We start from the raw sequence: 20,401 nt of genomic DNA, 5'->3' as shown, positions 1-20,401 counted from the left end.
CTAGGCTGCTGACTGATTCATTTAAAGGCACTGATTCATTTAAAGGGGATCTGATCCTTGATCCCAACAACTGTGCCTCCTACCATGCCACATATCCATGGTAGGACACGTAATTTGGGGATCGAGGATCAGATTCCATTCACGCCCTACTTGCCAGTGCAGGGAGAATCCAAGATCATGATCCTGGGCTTCCCTTGCTGAAAACTGAAAGCCAGGTACTCAAAAATCAGCTGATTGTCGCTTGGCTCCAGGGCCTGCCCCAGGGCTGGTTTGAACCCCAGCGTGGTATCAGAGCTACCTGCTTGTTAGCTGATGGGAACCATCCTGGGGCTAGCTGGAGCCCCAGTGTAGTCCCAGATTCATCTGACAATTAAGTGACCATTCCAGGTTTGGAGACTGTAGCGTTGCCAAACGTTCATTTTAAGATGTGATGGAAAACAGCCACAAAAATATTACGCATTTTGTGTTTAACATTTTTCTGGCACCATTAATTGTCAAACATGTGGTGGCGTTATCATGTAAGACACAATTAAGAGACTACTCATGTCTTAAGTGTAACATCTGCTAGGGGTCACAGAGTTAGACAACCTTTCAAATGCAAACATACAGTTGGTCCAATAAAATACATCACCCACAAAAACCCCAGCTTTCACCCCTCTGACTATCACATTATTGCTTCATGAAGTGCCGGAAGTATTGGCAAGCAATGTTCTTATCAAGTTTTTCATTCATAATGCTATTAATGTTGCTAATTACGAACAAAATGCTTAGCAAATGGAAATCTTCAAAACTTCAATATGTTACTTTGCATTGTTTTATATGGATTACAACCCAGATTTTTGTATTGATATTGAAATATAATCATCATGTGTTCCTCTATGTCAGTGTTAAAAATACATTCCCACTTATAGGCCATTTTTTGTTTTCAGCATTAACAGTACAATGTTAGATTTTGACACGAGCTTTTGAAAAACTGAACTGTAGTACCATAGTCACATTTTCATTTGTGCTTTACTGGTAGTCAATAAGGGGAAAGCAATTTTTTGAAGAATAAGAGATAAAGGTTTTATTCTCTCATTAAGGAAAGCATGCTTAGGAAAGAAACAGCACTAAAAATATGCAATTTCCTAGCAATTTGATTAGAAAATGTGCCCCTTGATACATTCAAAATAAAGAACATTATCGGAAGCACAATGTGCTAGATTTACAGATTGAGGCAGCTTAAGTGAAAACACCTTTGTCCCTTATCTCCATTTCCCCTCACCACTGGGGAAGATTGTAAATAATTATTTTCTCGCTTCAGAGAGCACAGCCTGGTTAGAAGAGCAAGCAAAACCCTGGTCCCTGTTTTTTATACAGGCATGTCTTCCTCTGCTCAAGCCATAGAAATTAATGAATTCAAATCTAAAATCTAAAAAAAGGAAACCAATTTCAAATGCAAACTAATGGCCAAAGTCTCAATCAGATGTCAGCACATGATTAATAGGAGAATTAAGCTTTGCAAACTCCAACAATGTCCTACAATGTCAATAAAGTGTGCTGTGTTTTCCCCAAAGCTGCTGAAGAATTAACTCTGGGAGGACCAGCTTGCAGGGTCTGGAGCATAGCTGTGTGCTACAGCACAAAAGAATCCTACACAGAAGAGGATTTATTTTGGGAAGTATTCCCCCTGTCAAGGAAACAGAAGCAAAAGTGGGACAAGCTGAGACAAACGTTTGCCCCACAATAGTCAGCAGATGCAGAAGAGTAAGACAGGCATCGAACTCTGCGGCAGTCCTTAAACTGCCCTTCCCTACTTCCACTGTGTATACTAGGGAACTACGTGGTGCTGACAGCCAGGACTGCTCATAAAAGACAAATTTAACTAAGTAACTTCTCCAAGTTCATGAATGGTATTCCAAAGGGCCTATAAAACTTTTTTTGTGCAGAAATTAACTCACAGACCAAGATATCAATCTGCTTCAGAGTGCAACTGTCGCTGCTGTTTCTGTTCAGATATTTTCTTTCACTTGTTCTCACAAGCCTTCTTTGCTTTTGAGAAAAGATGGAATTTTAATTAAAAAAAAAGGCAACAACAAAAGGATCCATTTAGAGTGGAAGCCTCTGCTCTGCTTTGAAGTATTCAATTTAAATAAGTTCCTGTTAAAAATACACTTTTTAGTACAATGTACTGTACAGGGCATTTCAAAGGCAGCCAACCAAACTTATATCAAAAAGTAAATGAAATCATCAAAAGCTTAATGAATGTGCTAAAGAATAAACATTTTACAAAAATAAATTTCCTTTGCTCTAAGTAGTAAAGCACATTAGCTATTTAGCCCACATGTACCACAGGACTGCTGAAAAACACTGATAGAGAGTACTCTTTGGCAAAACTGAGCCAAATCCTCTCAACAGCTCCTACCATACCATACCATACCATACCATACTACTGCTACAGCAAGCTCACCTCTTCACCTCCTGTGGATAGAAAAAAAACTTCCCTGCCCTGTGGAACAGCCAATCTATATCTGTCATTCTTTCCTTCGGACATCCAGAAGTCTGGCTGCAAACACCCCTATCAACCTATTCCAACTGATCCACATTTCATCTACCTGTTCCTCCCTCCATGTCTGCTCTGTCACCAGCATTTCTCATGCGGCTGCCAGGAACTCCTTTTTATACCTTAACATATTCAGGAAAGGTTAAAATACAGTAGTGACTTCCATAGTTAAAATGATATTATAATTTAACCCAATTCTTGTACGGTGGCAGTGAAAACAAAAAGGACTAAAAAAGCTGGTGAAAACTTCACCTGTAGTGAGACACAAGAGGGAAAAGGGGGTCTTTCTTGATGAAGCAGAATAATAAAAAAATTGGCCATTCCACCTCAGAGGGGCACTTGCATTTGCTACTTCATTATTAAGTTAAACCTATCAGAGACTCTTCATTTTAGCTCAAAGACAAGTCATTGACATGCCAGCCTATAAGCCTTTCAGTCAGTAAGTAAGGAAAATACATGTTTACAACATTTTTGGCTCTGGTAGTAATGTTGCCCTCGTAACTCTTTCTGAGCAAGTGAGTCTATACGATATTTATTTTACTAACTCCCTGGTGCAGCAGTGAAGCATTATTTTATAAGTGGGGACTTGAGGCAGACACTATAAGCCAGGTTTTACTCCATCTATTAGGAATCTAAGTAACACCTTGGCCCTTGAGGCCCAGATTCTATTCCACCTGTTGGGCATTTAAGTGGATTTAGATGCTGAAGTGTGATTCTATTCCACCCTATTCAAACCCCTGAGAATCCATTAATACAGTTACTTTTGCTATGATGTCATCATTAGGCCCTTAAGATTGAGTGACCACAAAAGTGGTGAGCAGTGGGAGGAGGACCAAGCCACCTTTTGCATTAAATGTTTTTCAGAGACTTAAAACAGGATGAAACAAAATCACACATAGATACCTAGGTCAACTTACATGCTTAATAGAGGGAGTAGAGTCTGGACAGAAACCTGTGGCAGAATATGGAATTAAGCTGGGTGTGATGAGTCCCAAGGTAGGGCACTAACCAATGGACCTTTCTTACTAAAGAGGTTCTCTACATTTGGTTTTCATTCTCACCCCACTACACCAAGTGACCTCAGCTTGTATTGATTTAATCCTTTCTGCGATGCAGGGAGTAAGCCTCTTGTTTAGAGAGGAGCTAGGAGAGAGGACTTTGGAATTGTGTTCTCAAGTCCTTACTTGGACAAAACTCCTAGTGAATTTAACTCCCAGTGGGTGTCCAGATGCTGCTCTGCTCCCCAGATAGCTAAAAAGTATGACTTGGATTTAATAAGAGCATGACCAGAATAAAGCCATCATGATTTGGTTTCTCTGTCTGTTTTCAGACTTGAATCACCTCACTATCTAAACATGAGCAAATCAGGTAAAAATCTATAAAACGAGGGTACCTATACCTACCTACCTACCTGAGATTAGTGAGGCTCATGCAATACAATTCAAGTGCTTTAAAGGCTGCTCCTTAAATTGCTCTGGAAATACACATTATTTGATCACTTTTAACCAATCTGGTGAAAGAAGCTGCTGTCCCTTAGGAAATTTGTTGTTCAAACAGGAAAATGACAGGAAATGTTACATAGTATATCAAGTAATCCCTGAAATACATAGTGCTACAGTGCGAGGATAATGCACAAGTTAACACAGGGACAATATTACCTTTCTCTTCTTATGACAATTAATCCATCATTGCTTCATCCTCAACTTATTAATAATAGTTAAAAAATAATAAGACACCATAACAAAGATTTTGTAGTGCATCATATAATCAGACCCCCAAAAATGGCTTCTCCAGATCCCAGAAGATGCAGGAGATCTCATACCTGATTCTCATCTTGCACCTCCATGCTGTACTGGGGCCCTGGCTGTACTTCTGTGACTTTCTCTCCAAGGAGGAAGCCCAGGCGAGTCATGAGTGTATTTGCTGCCTCATCTACGGATGGAGGGGGTCCCAGCTCCTGTTCTGTTTCACCTACACAGAAAGAAAAAAGGCAAATTATGATGGAAATTGATCAAGCTTGTCTATGCAAACAGTGGGTGAACAGCAGCAAAATACAGATAACTTTTCACACTGCTATTTCAGTAGATCAGTTTTTGGGTCATGCATTTCTTCTGTGTCTTACTCAATACTACCTGCTGGTCATTGATTGATTTAGATTTTCAGCCTACTTGCCTGTCAGTTCTATTCTTTATCCTCTAACTCCTTATTAGAAGGAATTCTTAATATCTCATATTAAAAGACAATTTAGTCAGTTTTCTCCCTGAGGTTAATGGAAAACCACTGTAGGCTTAGCTAAGAAACAGGACCCTACTGAAACAGCAATCCAGAAACCATGCTCCTCCTTGCCTCTCCTGCTCTTTGTTATATACATACACATCACGCCCACACCACTTTAAATGACCATAAATGTACTGTTTTGATCTCCTGCTAACTACTCACTAAGTAACAGAAATATCAATAAGCCCATGCTTCTAAGCTTCTAACCACCTGACGTTAATTACTGCATAAAATTAAGGAACTTGTTTAAAGAATAACCTATTGTTCATCAGGGAAGGTGGAATGAGATAACAGTCCCATTTTCAGCCCTGTCCTGGGAGCAGGAAAAATCATTCCAACTCACATCCATTCAAAATCAAGCTTTCCCATTATAGTCTACCCCTTATAGCCTTGGGTCCCCTTTATACAGCATTTTGTAAATTAGCAGGCAAAAATCTTTCACCCTCTCAAAACACTTTAAAAGCAAAGATTTTTATCTGCTGCAAGATGCAATTTCTTTTGTGCAGCCATTTCACAAAAAAATAAATTGAGAAGGATTGTTATCACACCTGGAAAAACTGCACAAGAAACATTACAGCTCTTAGGATGCTATTATGGTCTATCAAGCTAAATACTTACTTTTTGTTTTTTCAAACTGCCCAATTATGAATTTACATGTGAAATAATGTCTCAGAATGTGCTCAGACACTGTGCTAGGTAAAAAACATTTCAATATCTCTCCCTACATATTTGCACAATAAGCTATAACGATTTTGAAGGAGCCTGTTGTATAAGTGACACAAAAAATACTGGGTAAAATGGACAAAAATAGGGTTGAAGTATGATACATTTGTCTCAGTTCCTGTATATTTTCCAGAAGAGTCTTACTTTTTTCACTTCCCTAAAACATTTGAAAGAATTTCACGGGATAAAAAAAAATGTCGCTAAAGGCCTCTCAAACTGACAAAAAACCTAAAATGTAGATGGAAAACTGAAACTCTCCCTCTATCACAATTTGTTGTACCTAAGGATGTGTGGATTTTTATATATATGATGTAAAGACTTCCCATTATTCAGGATATGTTTGGCTAGAAGTTCAGATCAAGTTCTTTGTGAGTCTCATTCAGACCCTTACTAGCATTTTGATATAGTAAGCTACATGCTTCTGGTCAGAGACACTAGAGGCAACGTGGTCTATGTAGCACAGTAATTCTCAATTACGGTGCCTTGGCACCTTGGGGTACCTTGAGATCCTGTCAAGAGTATTGTGAGATACTATGCAATGTTAGCACTGTTAAGAGGAGGAAACATGATTCACAAGATAAACAGAAGATTTCAAATAGGAACCCACAGTTTATAAAACACCCAGAACTGTTGTGTGATTTCTGAGTGCTTTGCAACAGGACAATTGCTCTATTATTTTTTCATTGTCAAAAAAATTAGTGAAAACTAGGACCTGGCATTTTCCAGGGTGGCCACAAGTCTAACAGGGGATGCCTTGTGCCTAAAAATTGATGAGAATCACTGACCTAGCCCAACAATCAGAAAAGCATAGAAGCATAAAAAATAGTGGGGTTTGAAGGGACCCCAGGAGATCAGCTGGACCAGGGTTGTCCAATTCACCTTGTGTCCTGGGCCAGATCTGGACCATGTGGCTCCTTGACTGCCAGGTTCAGTGCAGAGCACAAGGAAGCCGTGGTGGCAGCAGTGGAGCATGCCATGGTGGTGGAGGCAGCAGAAGATGGGGCAGTGAAAGCAGTGGAGCACATGGTGAGAGAGGAGCATATAGTGGTAGTGGTGGCTGTAGCAGCAGATCATGTGGCAGTCATGGCAGTGGTGGAGGCAGCAGATCATGTGGCAGTGGCTCTAGGCTCTGCAACATGCCCCTTGCCAGAGCTGGAGTTGTCACCACTGTGCATTCTGGGCAGCGATGACGGCTTCAGCTCCAGTGCCAACTCCAGCATGGGGGTGTGGCAGGGGAGCCCCAGCAAGATATTCCACTGCTGCTGCCATCACCACTACTACTTGCTGCCACCATGTGCTCTTCTGCCTCCACTGCCGCATACTCTGCTGTCTCTGCATGCTCTGCCGCCACCACCACATACCCCCAACTTCTGGTACCCCACTGGTAGTCTAGTAGGTTGGATAGTGTACCTCTGCAAGCCAGATTCAGCCCACAGGTTATAGGTCTGACACCCCTGATCTAAACCAACTGCCTGCTCAAAGTAGGATCATGCCTGTCTAAACCAACCTAGACCAAGGGTGAAAATTCCACAGCCTAAGTAATCTGTGCCAGTGCTTAACCACACTCTCACCCTCATACTGAGAAAGCCTAAGATTTAAATTAAATTTCCTTTGTTGCAATTTAAGACCATTGTCCTTGTCTCTTATGACCACACAGAATGGTCTATCAGCAATCTCTATATAACTACTCTTCAGGTATTTGGAAACTTATCAAATTTATCTTCTCAGTTAAATAATCCCAGTTCTTTCAGTCATTACTCAAAAGGTATGTTTCCCAGACTTCTAAATCATTTGTGTTGCTCTCTGCTAGGCCTTTTCTAATTTGTCTAATCTTCCTTGATGAGTTGGGGACCAAAACTGGACACAGTACCCCAGGTGAGGCCTCAGTGCTGAACAGAGGGGAAGGATCATTTCTCTTGACTTACAAGTGACATTCCTAATAATATAGCCCTGTATGCTATTGGCTTTTTTCTTTCTTTCTTTATTAAAACAACTGCACGCTGCTGGCTTACATGCAACCTTATGGTTCACTCTAACCACCAGGTCCTTCTCTGTAGAACTGAAGAAGAAAGTCATGCCCCAGCCTGTATTTGTGCATGTGACTGTTCCATCCCGAGTGCAGGACTTTGCCGTTGTCCTTATTGAATTTAATTTGATTACTTTCAGACCATTTCTTCAGTTTATCCAGGTCATTCTGGATCCTAGCTCCACCCCCTAGAGTGTCTGCACCTCCAACTGACTTGGTACCACCTGCAAATTTGCTAAGTGTGCACTCAATTCCATCCTCCAAATATTTAGTGAAGATGTTAAATAATACCAGACCAGGACAAGCCCCAGGGGAATCCTACTTGATACCTCAGTTCCAGCAGGTCATCAAGCCATTGATAACTCCTCATTGAGCATGATGATCCAACCAGTTATGTATGCACTTTACAGTACTTTCTTCTAGTCCGTATTTCCTTAGCTTACGAATGAGAATATCATTAAAAACAGCATCAACATTTGTGCTAGGATCAAAGTATATTACTTATGCTGTTCTCGTCCCACCTACAGGGCCCATTACCTTGTCATAAAAAGAAATTAGGTTGGTCAGGCATGACTTGCTTTTGGTGAATCCATGTTGCCTATTCCTGATTGCCTTGTTCTCCTCCAGGTACTAAAATTCTCCTTGATGACCCTTTTCATGATCTTTGCAGGTGTCAAGGTCAGACTGACTGGTGTGTAATTCTTTGGATTCTCCCTTTTCCATTTATTAGAGATGGAGACTGTATATGCCTTTTTCCAGACAGCTGGGCCCTCACCTGTCCTCCACAAGTTGTCAAAGATGACAGCCAGTGAATTTAACTCAGCCAGGCTCTGAATTTAACTCAGCCAACTTCTTCAGTACTCTAGAATGCATCCCACCTAACCCTGCTGATTTAACATCCAGCTTTACTAAGTAATCCCTAACCTGTTCTTCCAGGACTCTAGGCTGCTTATGTCCTTCCCTATCCTTGCTGCCAAGTGCCCTCAGCATCAGACAACTAACCTTCTTCGTGAAGACTGAAGTAAAAAAGGCATTAAATACTTCAGCCTTCACCACATCGTACAATATTACATTGCCCTCTGCCTTCACAGTAAAGGAACTATACTTTCCTTGATCTTTCTCTTCGGACATACTTGTAGAATAGAGTTTGTTGCCGTTTACATCCCTTGATAGTTGCATCTCAAATCATCTCTGAGGGAGACTTACAAACACCCTAACACACATAGCAGAAAAAGAACAGCAGCAAAGCCCAGAGGCATCGTGGAACGCAGGCATAGTTATGCCTATACCATCCCTGACCAGTGGCTGTCCAACCTCTCCTCGAACACCTCCAGCAGCGGAGAGTCCACAGCTTCCCTAGGCAGTTTAGTGCACTGCCTCACTATTTAAACAATAAAGTATTTTCTAATCTAAATGTACTCTGCTGCAACTTCAAGCCTCCATATCCTCCTCTCTGCAGCAAGAGAGAAAGGGTGTTTTCCCTCTTCTTTACAGTAGCCCTTCAAGTACTTGAAGACTATTATCATGTCCCTTTTTAAATGCCTTTTCCACAAGTTGAGCAACCTCTCCTTGTATGACTTGCTTTCCGAGCCCTTTACCATCTTTGTTGCCTGTCTCTGGACCCTACTACACATTATTTTTAAAATGTGGATCCCAGAACTGCACACAGTACTCCAGATGAGGTCTAACCAGTGCCATGTAAAGAGGCACTATCACCTCCAGTATCTTGTACCTAATGCTTCTATTTATACAGCCCAAAACCACACTTGCTTTTTGTGCGGCTGCATCACACTTCAGATCCATATCGAGTCTGTGATCTACCAAGATTCCCAAGTCCTTTTCCACAGTGCTGCCATCTGGACAGGTGTCACCCATTTTGTATTTGTGTTTTAGATTATTCCTCCCAAGGTATAGCATCTTGCATTTGTCCTCATTGAACTTCATCCTCTTGGCTCTAGCCCAACATTCCAACCTCCTGAGATCCTTTTAAATTGTGATTGCATCCTCCAACATGTTTGCAATTCTTCCCAGTTTCACGCTGTCTGCAAACTTGCTCAAGAAGCTGTCTATGCCAGCATCTAAATCATAAAAAAAAATAATCATTGAACAGCACCAGGTTGGACCAGACCCCAGTGGGACTCCACTTGAAACCTCTTGCCATTCTGATGTGGACCCATTAATAATTACCCTTTGCTTGTGGCTTCTGAGCTAGTTATCTATCCACCTTCTAGTAGTTTTCTCTAGCCCACATTTCTCCAATTTGTTTATGAAAAGGTCATGCGGGATCTTGTTAAAAGCCTCGATGAAGTCCAGATACACTATACCCCCTATGTCCCCTTCATCTACCCAAGTAGTTATTCTGTCTAAGAAGATCAAGTTTGTTTGACGCAACTTGTTTTTTATAAATCCATGCTGGCTGCTTGTGATCAGCCTTTCCTTCTCCAGATGTTTGTAAATGGCCTTCCTTAGGATATGCTTCAGTAACTTCCCAGGTACTGAGGTGAAGCTAACTGGTCTGTAGTACTTTGGGTCCTCCTTGCCTTTTTTAAAAGACGGGCACTATGTTGGCCCTTTTCTACTCTTCTGTTACCTGGCCCATCTCCCATGACTTCATGCAAATTGCTGCCAAGGCTTCCAAGATCTCCTCTACCAGTTCCTTCAGGACCTTGGGATGAAGTTCACCCAGCCTTGCTGACCTGAATTCATTCTGACCCAACAAAAGCTCTCTGACCATCTCTTTTGTTATCTCATCCCTCAGCTTTCCCCACTTCCTTCTCCATATAAACCCTATTAGGTGTCTGGCTGCAGCTTAATTATTTGTGGAGACTGAGGCAAAGTAGCTGTTGTGTAGATCCGACACTCCCCTCCCCCCCCCCCGGCTTGTTAACAGGGGACCCACAGCTTCCTTGGTCCTTCGTTTCTGGCCAACATACTTATAGAACCTCTTCTTGTTGTCCTTAACCTCCTTTGCCAGATGCAGCTCATTCCTTATTTTTGCCTTCCTGATCTTGTCCCTGTAGGTTCTTGCTATTTCCTGGTATGCATTGTTGGTGACCTGCCCATTCTTCCATTTCCTGTAGGCTTTTATTTTGTATTTGAGGCATTTTAGAAGCTCCTTGTGCAGCCACATTGGTCTCTTGTTCTTCTTCTTGTGCTTCCATCATGTCAGGACAGTTTCTTGTTGGGTTTTGAATACTGTGACCTTCAGAAGCTCCAAGCCCTCCTTTATCCTTCAATCTATCCTCCCATGACACCATGCCACAACTTGAGTCAGATGACATCTATTTTTTTGAAAACTACTGTCCTAATTTTGCTTACCTCATGCTTTCCCTATCTCAGGATCTGGAATTCTATCGTATCAGGATCAATTCCTCCCAAATTACCCATCACCTTCACATGCTCCACCATTTCTTCCCTGTTGGCTAGGACAAGATCCAAGATAGATGATCCCCTACTTGTATCCTCCACTTGCTGGAAGAGAAAGTTGTGCTCCACACAAGTTAGGAACTGGCTTGCCATTTTATGGTTGGCTGCATTGTTCTTCCAAGAGATGTTCAGAAAACTGAAGTCTCCCACCAGTATGATCCCATAGCTTCTGGAGAGATTTGTAACCTGCTTGAAGAGTGCCTCATCCACCTCCTCTTTCTGATTTGGTGGCCTATAATAAATCCCCACTATTATATCAGTGCTGCATCTTTCACCTTTAATTTTCACCCAAATGTATTCTGCTTTGCAGACTTTTCTCTTGAACCAGGGAACAAGCACCACCACCTTTTCTCCCAACCTTGTCCTTCTGTAACCCTTGATGTTCACATTCTAGTCGTAACAGCTGCTCCATCAACTCTTCGTGATGCCAGCCAGATCAGAGTTCTTTTCACAGGCTGCAGCTTCCAGCTCATTTAGTTTATTCCCCATACTTCTCAAATTTGTATATCTGCATCAGACATAGCTTGTATTCTGATTTCCTCACTTCCCTTTTGTGCCACTGGTTGCAATCCTGTAGCTCTCTGGCACTTTCCCAGAGTTGAGTTGCTTCCTTGAGTCGTTTCCCCTCTGGACTATGTCCTTTGTTGCTGGAGGGATTTGATCACTTTCCTTCATGGAACCTAGTTTAAAGTCCTCCTTACTAGGGTGGGCAGACAATATCCAAAGATGCTCTTCCCTGTTCTCATCAGGATGGATCCAATCTCTTGATAGCAGCCCTCCTCCCAAGAACATATGTCCATTGTCAAAGAAGCCAAAGCCTTCATGTCAACACCACCATCTCAGCCACGTGCTCACTTTGAGGATATGATGGTCTCTGCCTTGACCCCTGCCTTCCACAGGAAGGATTGATGAGAATACCACTTGTGCTTCAAGCTCCTTAATCCTTCTACCAAGAGCCTCATAGTCACCTGTCGTCTGCTCAGTGTCATTCCTGGCAGTATAGTTGGTGCCTACATGAACAAGCAGGAAGAGGTAGATACCAACATCCAAAGGATGGCTGAGCTTTGGCAGACTCTGTGATGTTCTGAATTGGGACTTGAGGCAGGCAGCACATCTCCCAAGTTTCCAAATCCAGATAAATTGGTGCCTCTGCTCCCCATACAAGGGTCACTAACCACTATGACTCTTCTCTTCCTTCTTGGGGCAATGCCCTCGAGGCCTTGCATTTCCTGCTCTCTAGGTTGCTGCCTCCTCTGCCTCATGCCTGCAGATGTCTTCTCTCCTGCCTTTTCCTCAGCAGTTTCACTGAAGAGTGCTTGAAAGTGTTTGTTGACTTCAAATAGCTCCTTTTCAGTTCTGGGGCCCCTCCTTCTTCAAGTAGTCACATAGAGTTACTTCTCTTCATTACCATTTGCCCAAGTAATCTTCTTGATCCCAGATGCAATGCAGCATTTGCTGAGGAACAGCTAAAGGCAAAGTTTGGGTGTGTGATGAAAATGTTGATAATTATTAATTTGATAATGTGCAATCAAAAATGAAACCCATCTCTATTTCCCAGGCCTATGCTGATTCTCTGGTGCTAATAAGAGTGAAATCTCATTCCAGCCAGAAAAGCCAGTGGATGTGTGAAAGGGTAGCAATTTTATGAAGTCCCTTCCAGAAGGGAACCTTCTTAGATCTGTATTTTTCTTTTAATTAAATGTATCTTATTTAATCCCTTATCTTTCTCTTCTTGAGTATGGATTAATCACATCCTTCAAAAGGGTCTTGGGAAACATAGCCTGCAGCTAAGGTAGAGGGAATCTTCTTTAATGTCGTTCTTCATAAGGAGAGCTGAAATAGTAACCTATATAAAAGTTTGATAATTAGATTAGCCTGCTGCTCCTACAGAAACCAGCTCAAGGTCATAATATAGATTTCATGGATACATATAGCAAGTTTGTAAGCTCTCAGTCATATTACTGCAGTTTACAAAAGCTTTTAGTAGGACACAGATAACACTGATTTATGAGGATGATTAAATAAATACCTCATGGGGAGCCCACCTTGTACTTCCCAGCTGCAGTATGTCATGCATTGCAGCCCCCAAACTGACAAATTGGTCACGCTTGAAGATAGGCAGCAGATACAGGCGGACACAGACAGACTAGCAAGTTGGGCAGACTGGAACCAGATGAAGTTCAATATCAAGAAATGTACAGTGCTCCACCTAGGGACAAAGAATCTCTTGCATACCTATAGGTGTGGAAACCCCAACCTGACCAGCACTCCAAATGAAAGGGACCTGGGGGTAATAGTGGACCACAGTATGAACATGAGCCAGCAGTGCGATGCTGGAGCCAGCAGGGCTAACAATACCCTGGCATGCATCAATTGACGCATCTCCAGCAAAACCAAATAACTGATTCTCCCACTTTACTCGACATTGGTCAGACCGCAGCTGGAGTACTGCATCCAGTTCTGGGCACTGCACTTCAACAAGGATGTGGTAAAGCCAGAGAAGGGCCACCTGTATGATCAGAGACTTGAGTGGCAAGCCATATGAGGAAAGGCTGAGGGATCTGGGACTCTTCAGCCTGAAAAAGAGAAGGCTGAGAGGGGACTTGGTATCAGCTTACTGCTACATCAGAGGCACACATCAAGGGCTCAGTGAACAACTGTTCACCAGGGCACCCTTGGGGAAAACTAGGAGTAATGGTCACAAACTCCTGGAAGACGGTTTCAGGCTCAACATTAGGAAAAGCTACTTCACAACTAGGGTGTCCAGACTGTGGAATAAGCTCCCCCCCAGAGGTGGTGCAATCGCCTACCCTGGAAATCTTCAAGAGGAAACTGGACAGTCACCTTGCTGGGATCACCTGATTCCAGTTGCCTTTCCTGTTTGGTGCAAGGGGCTGGACCCAATGATCTTCTGAGGTCCCTTCCAGCCTTACAATTTATGAATCTGTGAATAAACAACTATAAACTTCTGAAGACAAGCTTTTTTAGTTGTTTCAAGTGGCAGCTTCTTTTATGAAAATTATGAAAGCAGATGCCTTAAACTGGTTATAGGATTTGCCTTTCTCTGTGGGACTGTTTTACTGCCAAACAAAAAGCTTATTCACCCGTGTTGTGTTTAGGGTAGATTTAAGTTAGAGACAGATTTAGAAAGAGGGCCTCATTTTCTGAACTGCTGAGCATTCCTGAGTCAGTTAGTGTTCACCACTGCTGAAAATCAGGCTTGGAATGGATGAACTGAGAGAGAGAAAAACATATATGTAAATTTATAGCGTTAATGTCTGTAAATGTAAAGAGCCTTGAAAGTTCTGTCGGATATCCAAATGAAAACTTAGTTCATAATTAATGAATTAGTGTGATTCAGCAGTATGAGACCATTTTACACAAAGAGCATGAACCCAGGTCTTTCTGTGAAAGCACACACATGTGTGCACCTGTGTAGGTGCCTATATGTTCCAGAGTACAGTGAGGAATTAGAGGTATGGCAGCTGCTAAAGTTTGACGGGTCTACTTAAAAGCCCCCAAAGCACTTCCCATCATATATCCAAGCAACTAGAGGTATGCTGTAGTAACTGAATTTGGGTCAAAATGTTCAAACATAAGGCAGTCTGCATGACTGCATCGATTTATTTCACTTGCTGAAATGGTACATGGGGAGGCAAGCAGTTTGTACAGTATCTGGCACCCAAACCATAAAGCTTTCTATAGATGAAAACTAGTGCTTTGAATTGCCCATGAAAGCAAAGGAGAAGCCAGTGCAATTCCCTGAATATAGGTATGATGTGTTTATGCAAGCAGGCTGCTGAATTTTGGGCTACCTGAATTAGGTTGAAATGCATTATTAGGATTAGTCAGTGAGTAAGCTACAGTAGCTCCTTTCGAGCAGTGGCTCTCAAACTTTTCAGAGTCAAGGAACCCCTCCACCACTTCTTTGAATGTGGTGGCATCCATGGTTGAAAACCACAGTTGGTGCTGCCTCAGTTTACCTCAGTGTTTCTCAGCCAGTTGTCGCTGCCTCCAGATAAAACCGTCCCATGCCTGCTGCATGCTCAGCCTGGGAAGGGCTGTAGTATACGAGTGCCCTTTCTTCACAGAAACCCTAGGGTTTCTGGTCCCTAGGGTTGTCTGGTCAGCCTAAAGCAGGCAGGAGGTGCCTGGTGCTGTGTAGCTCTTCCTGGTTCAGTGCCCCCCTCTCCTCCCCAACTCCTCCCAGAAACAGGAGCACAAAAGTGGGACTGTCTTGCACACCCCGATTTCCAGGATGAGAGTGGAAAGGATCAGTCTGGGAAGGGATATAGCCAGCTTCTGCCTGCTTTAGGCTGATCAGACAGCCTTAAACCAGGAGAAGTGTGCGCAGGGCAGCTTTACCTGGCTGCCACCGTGGCAGCAGCACCTGCTTGAGAACCACTGCCTTAAAGACTGTTTGTAGATTTTAGGGCAGAACAGTTGGTTTCACTTGTCCCAGCAATAGTGACTGTTTCCTCAACAGACACACCAGCTTGCTTATTTGAGCAAGACTAGCCCCCAGCCTTTTCTGTTCTGTCCTACCTAATGAGAAGTCTAGAAAGCTGTCATTTAACTATCAAACAAACTTATCCGCTTATCCTACATCACAACACTGTGAAGTACTGTATATATTCTCATTATATGAGGGATAACAAATGTTTCTACAGTGATTATCACAATGAAACTCAACTGGAAGGCTCTTCTGACATGACAAAATATGAAGTAGTATAATTCAAGCAATTCACATAGCTTAGCATGACCAATTGTTATTTTATTAGAATATAGCTTTCAGGATGCAAAAGAACTCAAGTAAGGTAGTTTTGCAGTGGACTATTTTGATTTCAGGACTTTTATAAAATGTTTGCGGGATTAATTAATTAGATGTCAGGGAAGAGACGAGACAGCTCCTAGCAATCTGTGCCAAGGTATTATAAAAAAAGCTGTAACTTTCCTTTCAAAGATGACAGATAAAATAGCCTCTCACTGAGTTCAGTGAAAGGGCATAACTGCTTTTTTTCTCCATCAACATGTATGCTATCTAGTAAATAGTCTGGACAATTTTTAACAGAATTCAGTGAATTAAATTTCCTTGACCTCAATGGGATATTAGACTACATATCTGAGGGGAAAACTAGCTTGAGATACTTCAAAGTATTCTAACCCTGTATTGGTTTAATGAACTGTACCAGCTCAAAAAGAAATATCATAGTGAAATCAGGTAATTAATAATCAATATATCAATAAAAAGTATGAAATTCTTTGCTCTGCAATATGCATGTAAGCCCACTGAACCCAACTGGGCCATATGCATAAGACCACAGGTTGAAGCTTTTGTAGTATCTCATATCAACTCACACATTTCCATATAAACATTGAAAGTAATAGTGAGAATCTTGCTCAAACTGCTAGAGCCAAAAAAAAAAAAAAAGAAGTAAAAAAATATACTGCTTAAGTCATTCCATGGTGCCTAGACACCGTACAGGAAGAACCCCAAAATTGTGTAATTTCACTTTATATGTCAGGGCAGAAGGAAGAGTAGGAAGAAAATTTCCATCTCAAGGGATTAAAACAGTGTGATGAATTATGCCACCATTTTAAAAGGGACCACACTAGAAAGGTCATGTTTTTACTGAGATAAAGACACAAAGACATGTTCTTATCCACTTACTTTCTCACTCGCACCAATTTGTCATAGACACTGGTCTCTGAATATCATTAATCAGTTCTTATAGGTCACTACATGTATTTTAACAACGGATGTTTATAGAGGGCTTTTTTGTTTGTTTCTTGGTGCCACAGTTTACCAAAAAGTGCAATAAAACCAATTTCCAAAATCTGCCACAAGATGTAATCTGTCCTTAATTAGATGGCCTAATTGTATTGCACTCCAGGGGTGTTCTACTACCCCAGCCCTGGTGATGCATTCTACAGGTATATTCTTGTCCCATTGGCAGGAAAGCAGAATGAAGAGGGACCTTGTGGAAGTCACAGAGCCTTCCTTCCTCCATGAGCATTCTGGGTAATGTCCTTAGTATGAGAGCACAGGGCTAAACAGTTTGGGAAAGGTAGGGAGTAAGGTGATTTAAATCACTTTTGTACCCTGCTCAAATCCTGAGCTGATCCTGAAGTAAGACATGATAGAACCCTAGGGATCAGCTCAGTTATAGCTGTTTATCAACAGGTAACTATAGGCGCATCTACACTTGCATTTAAGTGAAACTAAATTTAATGTGCATTAAGTTAATGCTCATTAAGCAATTTTTGGCAGGTGTCTACACATGCAGCGACTTGGCACTAAAGTTAGTCTCAAATCCCTGGACTTGGCACTAAAGTTAGTCTCAAATCCCTGGACTTGGCACTAAAGTTAGCTCAAAGTCTCTGCAGCCCTGCCATATGCCCCTGTAGCCAGCAGGGGGAGCTCCAGCCTCTGGCCACAGCACTTGGCAGCCATGCTGAAGCCAGAACCAGCTGCCAGCACCTGTGGCAGGGCAGACCAGGCATTAATGTAAGTGTCGCGTCATGTCTACACAGTCATTAATGTACATTAACTAACTGCACCTACATTTGATACCTGCATTTGTAGGTATCAAATGTAGGCGTGCTTAGCCCAAGTTAATGTGTATTAAGGGTGTGCACATGTAGACACACACCCATAATGCACATTAACACATCTTGTGTAGACGTGCCCTATGTGTAGCAGCTTGACCAAGAATCTCTCTGGCACTATGTCCTGAGGACTTGCCCATGTATCTAATGAGCTGTTGGAGTGTTTGGTATAAACATATCCTTTTGCATAGGATACACATTGCAAAAGTACACTCCATCTGGTACAAAAACCCTCATATAACTTCCCTGAAAACTAGATTACAGTACAGGAATACACCACTACTTTCATATTTAGCACCAAAACCTTTCTAAAATTCTTCTAATGATGCAAATATTTTAAGGTTTTCTTTTGTATGTTCCATTTAAAACTCTCCAAATGAATATTCAGGGTAGGGTTTGTAAATATATTGATTAATGTGTACTGTACAGGCCATTACAACTAATTTTTTTATAACACTATAGCATTTACATTTACCAAGGTACACTAGAAAAGGCATATTCCACAAGATTAGGTTCTTCCTCTCTCCCTGCAAAAATGAGGGTTTGCAGTGTTTGCAGGGGAGGCAGCATATATAGCCACAAAAAACAGCTGTGCAAGATAGCTGAAGCACTCCAGCTGATTGGGGAAGCAGTGCTCCTTGAAGTAAAAGCTGCAGCAAATAGCTGAGCAGATCGTCCTTAACTCAGCAACCCACTGCAGGTTAAGTGGGTTGCAAAATCACCCAAATACAAGAGATCCAGGTTCTACTGCATTTGCTAAATTTCCTAAATGTAAAATGAGAGATATACAGGTATAATATTAAAGATAACTTTGTAAAATTTCCATGTGCATTCATGGCATTCGTTGTATGACAGCCATTGCTCTGAACAGAATCCTAGGCCTGTCTAGGTACCAGTCACCTTGTTTTAGCAGAAAATATTAAAGTACACATAACATTATATAAGAAGTTGTCCCATGGATTTTATGGGATTTGAGCTATGCATATTTACCTGATCTGCTGACACAGGTGAGCTGGAGGCCATTGGAATTACATAAACTGTTATTCTCTCACAATAATTAGCAATTCTCCTTTAGGCCAAGTGGCAGGATCTGTTTTTTTTACTAGGTTTTTAGTTATAATTCCTGTTGAATTGAAGTGACCAGGGAATTGATATAGGATCAAACTCCCAAAATGTGATTTATTATTATTGCCATGTGCTAAGGTGGTTGACACTGACAAGTTGTGTTTAAACAGTGACAACTTAATTATATTTTTATTCAGCTTTAACCTGAAATGTTGATCAACCGAATAATGCATGTGATCAGAAAGAGGTAGGTAGCCGTGTTAGTAAGAAGTCAAGCAGAAGGCAGGGTATTGAGATGCACGTTATAGATTGACCAATGCACTCTTCCAGCCATTGTCATTTCCTGTGGAGTTTTTTGGTTATTGATGTCTGTCAAATCCTGTCAAGTGTTTTTGGTTGTTGTGGTCTGTCAAACCATATCTGAAGGAATGGAAACTTACTATTCCACTTATAAATTAGGATGCACAATTATAAATAGTGATTTTTTTTTTTTCAAAACCATCCAAATACTAATTTAAAAGTAATTACATTTATTATTTTTCTAACCTAAATGAAAAATGTAATGCTTGTGATACTGCCATTACTCCATAATTAATAAAGAGGACTTAAATTTTTTTGTGTACAAAATAGCTACTATCTACTTTATAGGGAATATAATGAAAAAATTCTCTCTGATGAACAGAGAGCATTTATCTGAAAACAACTGGAAAATTCTACACTGTAGAAGCCAATACATGGCTGTAGAGTGATGGTTGTTGAGAAAAAAAGTGACAAAAATGCCACCTGTCTCTTTTTGTACAGTTAATTAATCATTTACTATAAAAATGTGCCTGCCGATAAAAGTAAATCTGACCTTCTGCTGAATATGTCCAAACTCCACTACTGACATGTATACTGTAATAACCATATCTTTAAACTGTAGTGTTCACTTACTGAATTTTAAGCTAAGTTCCTTTTATACTATGAAAGCATATTTAGTCCAAGAATATGATGTATATTTATTATTATATAAATTATTATATAAATTTAAAAATTTTATAAAATATAATTATTATATTATATAATTTATATAAATTATATAAACAAGTTTCATGAAGATGAATAACAGTTACAGGTCAACCAGAAGAACCAGAAATGGACATGTTCTCTGCTTTGTTAAACACTTCTTGCAAGAATCTGGGCAAGCCACTTAGCTTCTCTGTACATCACTCCCTCAGGTAAGTATCTAACATGTTCTTAATTTATATAGAAAGAGAACGTATTGTTTTCTCTATAATTAGTCATAAACTGAAGATAACCTCAAATGACTGGGTTTGAGTAACTCTAGCAGGACAGGCCCTGAGGGCAGCCATATCATCCCCTAGTTGCTGCCTTGATTCTGTCCTACTCACCCACTCTGGCCTCTCAAGGTCCCACTCTGCTGTCTCGCCTGCTATGCCCTGGTATTATAGCAAAATGGGGAGACTTCCCTCAGAGGTCCATGCGTTCGGTGTGCTCTTCCTATCCTGACCTCACAGTCTCTCCATTTCTGGGGCTCTAGCCCCACTGCCCTAACTGCCTTAAGGGTGAGAATTGTGGTCTCTGTCATCCCCTATAGCCATGCCCATGCCTCTCTAGTGTCACTTGGTATTGATTCACAGGGAGCCTGACCCACCACTTCTCCAACAGCCCTGTCAATCACAGCTCTGATTGTGTTTTCTGTACCTGGGGTAAGCAGCCATATTTCTTAAAGG

General features: G+C 41.4%; 1 protein-coding gene across 8 annotated transcripts in view; it reads right to left on the bottom strand.

Moving 5' to 3' along the window:
• Nucleotides 1-20,401, bottom strand: part of TANC2 (tetratricopeptide repeat, ankyrin repeat and coiled-coil containing 2) — a 774,525-nt gene that overhangs the window by 269,283 nt on the left and 484,841 nt on the right. For all 8 annotated transcript variants that reach the window (XR_003092631.1, XR_003092633.1, XR_003092632.1 and 5 more), the window contains one exon: nucleotides 4,365-4,513. Coding sequence is in view for 5 of the 8 variants with exons in the window: in XM_025196865.1 (XP_025052650.1) it covers nucleotides 4,365-4,513 (149 nt within the window). In the remaining 3 variants the exon portion in view is untranslated. The remainder of the gene's footprint in view (nucleotides 1-4,364; nucleotides 4,514-20,401) is intronic.

Source organism: Alligator sinensis, unplaced genomic scaffold (assembly GCF_000455745.1).
Source record: "Alligator sinensis unplaced genomic scaffold, ASM45574v1 scaffold444_1, whole genome shotgun sequence".
Classification (NCBI taxonomy): Eukaryota; Metazoa; Chordata; order Crocodylia; family Alligatoridae; genus Alligator; species Alligator sinensis.
Note: the sequence above shows the minus strand (reverse complement) of the source record. Positions and strands in the feature narration are given on the sequence as shown.